Source organism: Sycon ciliatum, chromosome 10 (assembly GCF_964019385.1).
Source record: "Sycon ciliatum chromosome 10, ocSycCili1.1, whole genome shotgun sequence".
Taxonomy (NCBI): Eukaryota; Metazoa; Porifera; class Calcarea; order Leucosolenida; family Sycettidae; genus Sycon; species Sycon ciliatum.
The window spans coordinates 12957430-12970357 of NC_088652.1; the positions used below are offsets into that span (position 1 = coordinate 12957430).

Genomic DNA, 12928 nt, shown 5'->3' on the forward strand with positions numbered 1-12928 from the left:
CAAGAATGCAGAACACAGACCAGGCATTATCCATTAATTTTATTGTCGGCAGCTACATTCTGTCCTATTAAACCTGGGATCAGTTCAAAAAAAACTTCATACCGACTGCCTCGCACAGCCATGAAATACGTGGATGGATACGCCTAGACTACCACACCGCGCACATTCGCCCACTGCCTGGATTGTTTTACTTCGAAGTACCGGCAGGCCTCGCTTATCCGGTCCTCTTTTATCCGAATCCCTCGCCATCCGGAAGAAAGTAGCTGGTTGCAGATTTACAGGATACGTGATGCATCCAACATAACCGGTGTTCGGTTTATCCGGTTCCCTCGCCTAAACGGATATTTTTGTGGAAAACGGATGTGTGCGGTTAAGCGAGGTCTGACTATCAATATAATATGCTCGTATCAATTTTACAGGCTACTCTGGCTGCCCGTATACATCAATGAGTTAACAATAATAATTATTATTATGTTATTGTTGGAATACTGGTAGCACAGGCATTGAAATCAACCAAAAACTATCGGGCCAACTAGCAAATTCCGGTCAACGACTTGAATGTTCACAGTCATGTGTCAAACCAAAGGTAATATGGGTGAGATAGTGATGCAGAAGCTGTCAGCATTGCACGCGCTCGCACAGGGCGAACGAACAGGAATCAACGGCAAGCCTGAGTATTAGCGATCAATGTATGGTCACAACTGGTACTAGTGCAGTCGTGCTCGGTGATATCCCACCCAGAGTGCAGATTTGTCGCCCTCAACTAGCACGGCCTTGACGATCTGGAAGTGGTACAAATACGGCAGGACGCACACATCTACAAATACTATGCTGTAATCGGTGCTAGTCCAGGCCACCAGCTTTGCACTCTGGGTCGGATTTCAACCGAGCGCGACTGTGCAATGAAGCTCAAGTTACTGACGTGGTGTGTGCGTGTATGTGCGCACACAACGCTACGCTTCTATCTCCTCGATATCACCGTCGGAATCTCCTCGATGTCGTCTTCGTCGTCGTCGTAATGCGGATAGTTTGTCCGCAGCGGTGCGTTTACACTGGAGGTGCCTGGCTGCTGTGCCCACTGCGGTGGTGGCTGTGATGACGTATTGGCGTCGCCAGGCAGTTCGTCTACGCTGATGCGGCTCGACGAGTGAGACAATCCCCCGTAGCCACCTCCGCCGCCAGTGTGTGCGATACCACCGCCGGATGTGTGATAAACCATTGTGACCGGTTGCACGCCCATGGGAGTTTTGAACGTCAGCGCCGCCGGCTTGTTGCGATCAGTGCCACCGCTCGCGCCAACGCCGACTGGATCGCCAAACAGGTCGACTTGGCTGCTGCCCAGCAAGCCGCTGTTCGATTTGGATCCCAGGCCCCGCGGCGGTCGACGCTGGGCCCGCGTGTCGTACATCCCCTCGTCGTCCGTCGTGTCCGGCACGACCGCGCGGTTCGTAGATCGTCGCGGCAACTGTCGTCGTGCCAACCCGCCGTCGCCGCCCGTGCTGTTGTGCGCCGTCGCCTGAGCGACGTTGCCGCCACGGTGCGGCGTCTCGAAGCTGCTGGACGTTGTGGTAGTCGTTGTCGTCACCTCGGAGCTGTCACCGGGCCCGCCACCGCGCTGGGGCCCGGGACGGCGGCGCTTCGGCTGGAGGCCGGTGGGCGGCTTGCGACGGATGAATTTCTCGTCCACCTCGCTTTCACCCTGGCGGTCGTCAAACAGGGAAAAAAAACACAATGCAGAAAGTGCATGTTACAATGGTGAAAAATTCTCACGCACAGGATGAAACCATTTGAAGTGGTTCCCAGGTACTACTTGTGTGCTAGTACAGTCAACTTCGCTTATAACGACATTCGGCGGGGCATCAGAAAAGTGTCCTTATTCGCGAAGTGTCGTTATACCCGAAGTCTCATTATATGTATTACAGTTGGATGGGACTTTGCTCTGGGCATGGAGATTCTGTCGTTATTCGCGAATTGTCGTTATGTCCGCAGTCGTTACAAGCGAAGTTGACTGTATGTAGATTCTGCATTAGGGACCGGCGGATTATGCTCGAAAAGGTGGCAGATTCTGCTCGAAAAGCAGTGAAATTGGCAGAACCATACAAACCTTTCTGCCGGCAGAATTCGCCGGACCCTATTCAGCATGCCTGACAGCAGCCTGTAGTACAGCCAAACCACTTTAGAACTAACATCCAGGGACCAATGGTATGTGTTCGCAACAACGAAAGTTCTCCTTATCCATATTTTATAGCCAGCGAACACACACGGATCCAATAGTGTTATGCACACCAGTTCCTCTCAATGAAATCCGATCTCATGCAGAAGCTACAGCCCTGACCCCAGTCCACAGGCCAGTGTTCACAGGTCTGGGGCGACATAGCGGCTTCGCTCAGCGCAAAGTGATTCACGCGATCGCATTTCATTGAGTAGGACTACATTTCATTGAGTAGGACTACATTTCATTGAGTAGGACTACATTTCATTGAGTAGGACTACATTTCATTGAGTAGGACTACATTTCATTGAGTAGGACCGTACATTATTTTCATTGAGTAGGACTACATTTCATTACTGACTGTAAATGACGGGATCGAGATCCCACCAACTCTCATGACTTTGTCCTCCTGTATTTTCTGTTTCTTTATGGTCCTGAATGGCACAAGCGCAGTTTGCAAGCCCGCTTACATTGCGAAGGTGCTAGTAATACTACCGTAAAGTACCGCGAGAACGCTCCGTCTCGCGAGAGCGCCCCACTTTGAGTTTACAGCCAGAGAAAGGGAACTTGAAACGCAGAGTGCAACGAAGTTTGTACGGTGTGGGAACCTTAGGACCTTAAAACCTAAGGTCACACAAAGCAGGTTTTTGTGTGGAGCTCGTGTCCGCTCGAAGGTAAATTCAGTACGGATTCACCGGACAACGTGCAATGTGTGTACAAGATTCGTGTCGTATGACCTACACACACACAACACTACCTCCACAATACGACCACGAAAGGACGAGATGGTGAGGCGCTCTCGCAGTACTTTACGGTAACAGTAGCACTATTGAGAATATTACCGAACTCACCCTCTGAGCTCGCACGCTCGACGCGGAATCGATTCGCCGATCGGCGTTCCAGAAGTCGGCGGTGCCCCGTCGGCCAGCCCCGGCACTGCCACCAGCTGCTGCTCCCCGGGGAATACCCGCACCACCACCACCACCCTGCTCTCTACCCGCTGCCGTGCTGCCGTAGGACGCCGGCCTCCCGGCGTGCAGGTTCTCCACGGGTCTGGGCCAGTTGATCTGCTGCTGCGCTGGCGGCGGGGGACTGTGGCGACCGGACCGGAGGTCACGTCCCACGCTCTGCTCGCTGCCGGCCAGAGTTGTCGTGGAGATGTTGTTGCTCATCGTCTTCTCCGTCTCCGCCTGCATTGCAGATACAGCAAAGTACAGTCGACTCCTGATATAAAGAACATCATTGTAGAGGAGAATGTGTTTTTTTAGCCAAAGTTTATTATGAGAGAAACCCACTTACACTTCACGTTCAAATTAGGACATGGAAAACGGTTCGCTATAATTATCATGCAATACGAAATACATATACAGTAAAAACGCGTCAAGGCAACCACCTGGATAAGGCAACCACTTGGATAAGGCAACCACTTGGATAAGGCAACCACCTGTTCAAGAAGACCACTGAAACAAGGATCAAGGGATGCTATTTCCAGTCAAATGACCCTGGATAAGGAGACCACCTGGTAACAGAGACCACATTTTGAAGGTCCCTTGAGCGGTCGCCTTGACAGGTTTCACTGTACATGAAGCAGTCACATACAGAACTTGCGGTTTGATGGAAAGTGGACAGTCTGCTCATACACCTGCAGTAAGTCACCTCTTGTAAGCAGCATGTGCGCTCTGCATTGGATCACTGCTCCTTCCAATGGAGACTTCCAAGTGCACTGAAATCAGCCGCTACCTGCACTGGCGACGCTTACCTCCGTGTCACTCTGCATCACCATGCGCCTCATCTCCTGCTTCACACGACTCTTCGTCGCCTCGTCCATCGTCTCCACCCGCTGCTGCTGCGGCGGCGGCTGTTGTTGAGCGCCCGGGCGGCCTGCACCTGCAGCAAGGTCACCTTTGGCTGTCCCCTTCAGCATGGCGAGAAGATTGCGCTTGGATTCCTCCTTGCGCCTGGCTTCCTCCGACTGCACGATGTTCGGTTGCTGACCGAGCGTTGCACCTGCTGCCGCTGGGACATGTGCTGGTCCTGCCCCGGCGTCGGAGGACATCTTGGCCGGCTTAAAATGCAACGGTGGTTCGTTGACGTGCAGCGATGGCGTTGAGCTGGTGGCGGCGAGAGTCGGGTCATGCCTCCGGAACAGGTTGACGCGGGACTGCTGCTGGGTTGGCTGGGCCGTAGCCACGGACACGGCAGATGGCTCGTTACCCGTTTGCACTGAGGAGTTGCCAGCCGCACTGGGGTCGTACGACTGGAACACATTCCGCGCAGGCTTTGCTCCTCCGCCCGCCGTGACGTGGCTCGCACCGGTGATCTGCTCCTGCTGAGTGACAAACGTGTTTGATACCCGTCCAGGTGTTGTTGTCGCTACGCCAGTCACAGCTGCATCGGCATCGGCAGGCTGCTGCGATCGCGATGTGTTGCCACCTGACGCAGTGGTGTTATCTACTGGAGCGTGACCACTGACGTCACCATGCGCGGTGAGATCCTCCACGTCGTCCCCACTGACGTTCTCCCCTGGAATTGACGACTCGCTACCGAGGCCTTGTCTAGGACTTGTATATGTACTGCCTGCATGCATCGGTGGGGATGTGTACTGTGGAGATTGTACGGTGATCGAATCGCGGGGTGTAGACTGGATGCTACCCGCAGGCGCCGTGCTGCGTGGGGTCGGCTGTACGCTGCCGACGGTGGACGTTGGGTTACGAGGCGTGTGCTGTTGCTGCTGTACGCTGGGGGCCAGGTTGCGAGGGCTGGTCTGCACGCTGTTTAGCCCGCTCACCACATCCAGGGCTAAGCTGCTAGCGTCGCCCCGCGTTGACATGGCAACACTTAGATCAGCGGTAGAGGTTGCCACGTCCTGGGTGCTGGCGATGGGCGGCAGTTTCAGGTTAGCCGGCATGTTGTGGCTGATGCGCTGGCTGTAAATGTTCTTCACTTGGAGCTCCTTCTCCCGTTCCTGGAGGACACCAAAAAGAGAGCATGAACAAATTGACACGAATACTTGAGCAGATTGTGCACCCGGAGCCTTTGTTGCCTCCACCACAGAAATACTCGTCACAATCATTTTCTCTGCAAATCTGACCTAGGTTCACAGGGGACAAACCTCTCTCCTTTGCTATGGTTTGTTTTGCATCCAAGTGTCTGCCCCTCCCTGGGAGCAACCTCTTTCCAAATGCCTATTGAGGTCAGTGAGCAAACTCGCCAAGCATTCATACCCAGGCCCGTAGCAGCCCCATTTTGGTTGGTCCGGCAAGATCCGACCTCGATGCCCCCCCCCCCCCCCCCTGAGCCCACACTCCTACACATGCCGGTACATGTACAGGTACAAAATGTATATGATTGTACATTTATGTACATGTCATACATGTACATATTGAAGTACATGTATGACATGTAATTGTGACCATGCGGCGTGACATAGGGCGAGAAAAGGAAGAAGGATGTTCTGAATGAGTCAGGAAAAAGGGCATCAGCATGTTGTGTCCGTCCAAACAGAACTTGTTGAAGACTATGAAGGCATAGCAACAGTATCTAAACGCATGTGATAAAAGAACCAAAAATGGACGTTTGGTCCCTTGGAGGAGGAGAAAGGACATTGCAATGGAGGAATGGCAGGAGGTCATAAAGCACAGGACAACACTCTATGTACGTGGTATTCGCAACAACATGTACATGACATGTACTTGAGTACAACTACAGAGTTCAAACTTCAAAGTATAATTATGTATAATACTGTTGCTATTACCATGACTGTACTACCTCTACTTATTGCACACATCATCATGGGTGGACATCCTGAGCTGCTCACATGTTTGTTTTTTTGGCCGAATACAGGTCCGGCAGCTGCCGGACCTGCCGGACCGCCTGCTACGGCCCTGATACCACTGGACGTACAGTACCATGCTCCCAGTAATGATATCTCTTACCTTCAGCTGCACGTGCATAGTGCGCAATCTCTGCTCCAGCTCGTGTACCGCGGCGTCTTGGCGGCGTATCTCCTCTTTCGACTTGGCCTGCTGGCGTTTCTGATTCTTCTCGTCCATGGCCAGCTGCTTTTGTAGTTTCTGCAGAGAGCACAATCGTGCAGTATGAAACAGATACTGTCAGACTACGTACATATCATTAGACTTCATTGAGATCGGTGCGGCCAGCAACTCTGAGCTCCGCTGAGGAGACCTAACACCTTTGACACAGCTTGCTGTCTGGAGATTGAGTATATTGACGTTATTTAAACTTAACGATCTCGGGACGTAGACCAAAGGCACACTGACAGTCTAGACATTTCCAGAGTGACCCGGTAGTATGACTTCAATGCAGCAGAGTAACTTGCAAACGGAAAACACTTCTGATGACGATCCTGGCACATTGGGTAGGAATGTTCCTGTTATGTCAACAGTTCAACAGTTTGATACTATCACATCTCTTTCTCTCTCTCTTTCTCTCTCTCTCTCTCTCTCTCTCTCTCTCTCTCTCTCTCTCTCTCTCTCTCTCTCTCTCTCTCTCTCTCTCTCTCTCTCTCTCTCTCTCTCTCTCGGGTTTTCCCCACTTACCCGAATTTGCAAGTCCTGCCGGTCGTGTCGTTCGTTTGCTACCTGCAGTTCGGACGTGAGTTGGGTCCGCTCCTTGAGGTCTCGCGAAGCTACCATCTGCTCAAGGCGATTACACTTGCGCTGCGCCTGCTGTAGTTCATCCTGACGAGCTTGCAGTCTCTGCTCCAGGGCCATGGAGGTCTGTTTGCTGCTGCGTAGCTGCTGCTTGAGCGCACGGATCTGCAAGGGTGTGGATTGAAAGAGAGAGAGAGGGGGGGGGGGGGGTTGAGTGGTGTGTGTGTGTAACCGGGTGTGTGTGCACGCGTGTGTGGACGTGTGTATGGATAAGTGAATGAAAGAATGAAGGGTGTGCGCGGGAAGTACGTACACAGTTTTCAACACTCAGACTCACAGATGTATACGCATACCTTGAAATACACTTGGAATAATAGGCTGGGACACAAGTTAGCGTCCGAACACTACTGACGTAGACAGGACGGCAGAAGTAGCGGAACACTTTAACGTTTGCTGAGGCTGCGTTTACACGACAACGCTGGGGGCGAAAACGCAACAAAATCCTTTCGGATCCATGGTTCATTTACACGGTACGCAGAGCGAACCGTAAAAGTTGTACACCAAAACGGAAGAAAACCAAAATGCTCTGCCGGATAAATTTGGGTGTGTAAACAGTCGAAACTGTGTGCTGGCCTCGTTTTCCGTCACGTTTGTTTCGTTTTCGGCCGTTTACACGGATCCGACAATCCAAAAAATTGTTTTTACAAGTACAATTTTGACTTTAAGGCAAAAATTAAAATTTCACCAGTTGTAGTCTTCGGGGTGCTGAGTCGAATGGTCGTGGTCCGAGGAAGCTGAGACGCTCCCTTCCTACTTGAATCCCAATCGAACTCGCGCACTTCCACCGAAACTGGGTGACTGCGCCCTGCTAGATGGGGATTTGTATGCAAAATGTCACTAAAAGTGCCATTTTGTTCTTATAAAAGCACGGATGACCGCGATTGGCCCATGTGTTGTAGTCTTTTGGACGCTGAGTCGACTGGTTTTGGTCCGAAAAGGCTGCGATACGGCGTTCCTCCTTTATTCCCAATCGAACATGGTTGAAGAAGCGGTCACGTGCTCCTGCGTACACCAGTCACCTGGTCACCGTGCCTGCAGGGTACAATTTACTAGCCTGTTTGACCTTTTTTGGGTGCAGTCCTGTCACTCGAGTTGAACCCGAGTTGAACCTTGGTGTGAAAGTTGTCACCTGCTGGCGTGGTGACCAGGTGATTTGGGCACCCAGGACCACGTGACCGCTTCTTCAACCATGTTCGATTGGGAATAAAGGAGGAACGCTGCATCGCAGCCTTTTCGGACCAAAACCAGTCGACTCAGCGTCCCAAAGACTACAACATATTGGCCAATCGCGGTCATCCGTGCTTTTATAAGAACGAAATGGCGCTTTTAGTGACATTTTGCATACAAATCCCCATCTAGTAGGGCGCAGTCACCCAGTTTCGGTGGAAGTGCGCGAGTTCGATTGGGATTCAAGTAGGAAGGGAGCGTCTCAGCTTCCTCGGACCAAGACCATTCGACTCAGCACCCCGAAGACTACAACTGGTGAAATTTTAATTTTTGCCTTAACTTCCCCTTTAAAAACGATACAAACGGAGACCACCTCGGATCGGCTTTGGTAATGTAAACGTACGAAAACGAAAAAAGAAATGCGGGACTGAAAACGGAAAACTGGCCGTGCGTTGTCGTGTAAACGCAGCCTAAGACTGATCTTAGAGCCATGAACAGAAAGCACAATGTACAACCAGTCTATGTAGTTGGGGGAGAGGGGAAAAGAGCTTAGATACAGCTCAGGGTTTCACAACCTAAGCAATCATCCGGAAACCCTAAGAGTCTGCTTGTTCACCACCCCATGGTACAAGGAAGATCAAGCTCGCAGTATGGAGCATTCCTCGTTCGGTAGGTATAGCGCTATCGTCACGACGTTCTGTACCACGCGGCAGACAGCTTCCATATGCCAGCCTGCCTGCCCACCATACCACTGTGGGGCTATGCAAACCGCAGACGTGTCCCCATCGTTCTCACCTCGCTCTCGTGTCTCTGAAGGATGCTGGCCAGTCCATCCTCATGGCCCTCATAGCGATGCAGGGCCTTCTCAGTGCGACGGTTTGTTTCGTGTAGCAACTTGTTCTCTCTCCTAAACGAGCACCAGACATCAGGATTAAGAAGTAGAACAATTCTATTTTACGTTCTGAGGGGCAGTGGAGGGGGGGGGGGGAGGGGTTAGGTTGAAATGAAACTAATCCATTTCGGCTTTAAAAAATATCGATATTTACGAACCGCCCCTTACTTGGCTTGATTTGTGTGAGGCACAGTTCATTTGTAGGAGCTAAAACGCAACTAAGCTCATCCCTGGGTAATATCGGTTCTAAGCAGTGTCAGATGTTGGCATTGTTTGGCTCTGGGGAGCAACATGCAGTTGTGATGAAATACGGGTGCTATGTAATTATGCATTACATGATTTCTTACTCTCTTTCATCTAGATTCTTGACAAGGCTGCAGTGATACCGGAAAGTACCGCCAGAGCACCCCGTCTCGCGAGAGCGCCCACCGTGATTGTACAGCCAGGGAAAGGAAAATCATATGGCGGAGTGCAACGAAGTTTATACGGTGTGAGAACCTTAGTGTACTAAGGTCACACTAAGCAGGTTTTTGTGTGGAGCTTGTGTCCGCTCGAAGGTACAGATTGTCTGCAGAACGTGCAATATGTGTACAAAGTTCGTGTCGTATGACCTACAGACAGGGGACCACCTCCACAATACAACCATGAAAGGAGGAGATGGTGGGGCGCTCTGGCGGAACTTTACGGTACTTGTAGAACATATGTTTCAATTGAGCAGGCTTTTGAATCTGTGAGTCTATCTCAAAAGGTCATCAATACTCACTATGTTGTCAGCCCGTCGCAAGCAACACATCTACTTTTAGACGGTGAGAACGAATGGATAGACAACTGGACATCTGCTACTTCATAATAAAACCTTCTTATGTCAGTTCGTCAAACATCACAATTCCCTTACCTAGCCTCCTCCACCTGGTCTTTGACTAGCTTCAGTTCATTGCGGAGGGCAGCGAACCGATTGCGTTTGGCAGAGGTGAACCGCAGCGTGGTGTTGGTGGACGGTCCTGTTCGACTGGAAAAGCTAAGCGGAGACGAAGTCTGCAGGAAGGTGCAACACCGCGTGCGTCCAGGCAATTATGAGAGAGAGAAAAACTTCGGAGAGGGCTCGGAGAGAGAGAGAGAGATAGAGGGAGAGTGGCCGAACGGGAGAAACCTGAAGTCAAACCATGCTTCAAAAGCACTCCTTGTCCTGTTTTGACTCCTCTAGTCCTCTATGTTCAATTGCCAAATCACGCATCAGTCGCATGAGACTCTATTTAGCTGACATATGTGTACACACTGATAGCAGCTCAGAAGCGGTGTTGGAATTGCACGAGTCACACAAGACGGCAACAAGATGGCCGCGGTTGTAAAATCGAGCTCACTATGGCAAGACGGCCAAGTAGGTGCACGCATGCGCTCGGGCTAGATGAGGGGGGGCAAGGGTAGCTATGGAATACAATTATAGAGAATAAGTGCATGTACAATTACCCAGGCCAGCGTGATGTGTAAGAGAAGAAGAGGATGCAGGCTGGGAAAGGAGAAACGGTGAGGCTTACTGAGCTTTGACCCAGGCGCGTGCCCCGTATGGGTTCTTGGGTGCCCGGAACCCCCCTTTTTTTCAGCTCAAAATGCAGGATTTTGCTTCATCATTTGAAAAATTTCCCAGGGGACGCCCCCCCCCCCCCCTTGAAGGGCACCGGCGCACGCGCCTGCTATGACCTACATGCATGTGCAAGGGGGCATTCGAGTACACAGTTCATGCCGGGAAAAGGACACGCGGGGTGTCATGTGCACAGCGTCACTGGTGTGCAAGGTTCGTGCACGCAGGGAACTTGAGGAGATACGCTGGAAGGTACTCATATGCACAAGCTCACTTGAACGCATAGTGCAGGGTGCATAGTGCATAGTGCAGGGGAAGGAGCATGTATAGGAGAGTGGAGACCTAACAACCGTACCTAGAAAGCAATTGTATGCCATGCTTACCCGCCTAGTCTTTTGAGTCGATTGCCAACTGGTAGCGTTCTTCTTAGTATGACCAGCACCTGCACAATGATAACAAAAAAAAAGGTGGCATGGACGCAGCGAGTGAGATTTCCGGTCTTTGACCACTTTGGTGGTGGGTCTGATCTGCGTCAAGTGCCTCCCGTCGCATTAAGAGCTGCATTTGCGCCTCGATCCTTGTGGTTGAGGGCGGTGGCGTACCTCCAGACGTGGCAACCTCCGTCTGACTGGGTCCGACATGCAGGAGCCGTGATTTTGTACACCTCCGCATCCTACAAATCTCCATGATCACATGTTCAAGTTTCAAGGCCAACTTACCATATCCGGCGTTGCTAGTCTTCTTCTTCGCCGGTCTGCTCCTGCCCATGGCTGCCTCTGCCGCAGGCTGCGATTGACGCGCCCGAGCGGCAGCCCTGGGCTGCACCAGGCCTCCCTGCGTGTGCGTGCCGATCGGCGGCAGCACGACGCCCGCCGACCGACCGCCACCGCCATCATCGTCGTCGTCCCTGTCGACCGAGTGGCGGCTGGATGAGTACGATGCGAGTGTGTACGGCGTGGGCGAGCGTTTCTCCCGCTCTAGCTCCTCTTCGGAGTCAAAGTCGTCCGAGTAGGCGGTCGCGGCCGTCGCATCTCTGACCGTGTCGTTGTTTTCATCGTCCTCGCTCGAATCCAGTCGGTTACTGATGGACGAGCTCGTGCTGTAGTTCAGTGAGCCCCCGCCACTGCCGCCAATGTCGGCACGAGTGCCGTGCGAGTGCGTCGGGCGCCGGCCGGGGCTGGTCATCATAGCGTCCGGTTCTTGCGGTGTCACACGTGTTACTCGCGTGATTGCACTGTGTCCAGGGCTGTGTCCAGGGCTGTGTCCAGGGCTGTGTCCAGGGCTGTGTCCAGGGCTGTGTCCAGGGCTGTGTCCAGGGCTGTGTCCAGGGCTGTGTCCAGGGCTGTGTCCAGGGCTGTGTCCAGGGCTGTGTCCAGGGCTGTGTCCAGGGCTGTGTCCTGTGCTGTGTCAGACGTGTTTCTAGTGACAGCACAGATTCCAGAGTCGGGTCAACGGTACCGGATTCCGTGACGAGTCCACAGTAGTCAAGATGTAACCCGCGGTGACACGCACTCGCTCACACAGTCACTCACTCGGGCACCAGGTCGCAGACGACAATAGCGAAGCACTGGAATCACTGCCGGGACGAACACACCACGGCCCGTTCATTCGCCGCTCTCAGTGACCTGATATCCAGGGCGCATAAGCAGCAGCCACGGACAGCCCAGGTACTCCAGGCGACCGGGCCAGCGTCAGAAGTGATTTTAGTTCGACGGGCTAGCATACGTCCGCTGCAAACGAGCTTTGCGGCCGAATGAATGATCGATCGTCAAATATGCCACTTGTATCTGCTTGCAAGCCGAGCGCTCGTACAGCGTCAGGAGGACTATCGATAGGAAGAAATCAGTTCCTTGCAGCACACGATGAGAATTCAGATGCCAATGGAAAGCTCTTATAACATAACTTCATAAGAGTGAAATCCGCAAGACTTTATTAGCATTGGTGCGAGGCAATTCTATTTCACCAAGCAGGTCGTATGTGATCTCGGCGCTACGTCCGTCAATGTGTGGCTGCTGCTATCGGAGGAATTCGTGATCCTGCATCCAGCGCTCAAAACCTCCTATTCCTAGTCCAAGCCACACAATATTTGCTCTACCTCCGCTTGCTCACCGTGGACAAACACAAAACGAATCAAAAGCAGCGGACGCTTTCTCTGTTGCTTTTTGTGCTACAATCCTACATGTTATTGTTACTCATAGTGTCATACTATCGCGGTACCAGTAGATCTTATCTATGCTGGACTGGTTCACAAAGATTGAAAGAAGCTGCGACCTGCGAAGCTAGCGCAGCATGCAATGAGTCTGTGGCGGTATGTTTCTCTGCGAGATGGATAGCTACATAATACATACTCCGCGTAGTTTGAACGCTGACTTCCTCGTCGCCTAGGGGATCCTCGTTGTCCTGTC

The 12928-nt window shown here is 52.1% G+C and overlaps 1 protein-coding gene across 1 annotated transcript; it reads right to left on the minus strand.

The window, feature by feature from the left end:
• Window positions 1-57: 57 nt before the first annotated feature.
• Window positions 58-12711, minus strand: LOC135825861 (uncharacterized). The gene is made up of 9 exons (XM_065338495.1): window positions 11243-12711; window positions 10907-10965; window positions 9840-9979; window positions 8848-8959; window positions 6772-6990; window positions 6148-6285; window positions 3972-5177; window positions 3064-3402; window positions 58-1699 (listed from the first exon to the last, which is right to left on the minus strand). The coding sequence occupies exons 1-9, from the start codon at window positions 11709-11711 to the stop codon at window positions 962-964; spliced, it is 3420 nt and encodes a 1139-aa protein (XP_065194567.1). The 5' UTR covers window positions 11712-12711; the 3' UTR covers window positions 58-961.
• Window positions 12712-12928: the final 217 nt, after the last annotated feature.

Bases quoted from the DNA above. Each gene is read 5' to 3' on its own strand.
- LOC135825861 (XM_065338495.1), bottom strand. From the start codon at position 11,711: ATGATGACCAGCCCCGGCCGGCGCCCGACGCACTCGCACGGCACTCGT. The intron at 10,966-11,242 runs GTAAGTTGGCCT...ATCATTGTGCAG, and splicing joins GACTAGCAACGCCGGATATG to GTGCTGGTCATACTAAGAAG. The intron at 6,991-8,847 runs GTGAGAACGATG...ACACCCTTGCAG, and splicing joins TTCAGAGACACGAGAGCGAG to ATCCGTGCGCTCAAGCAGCA.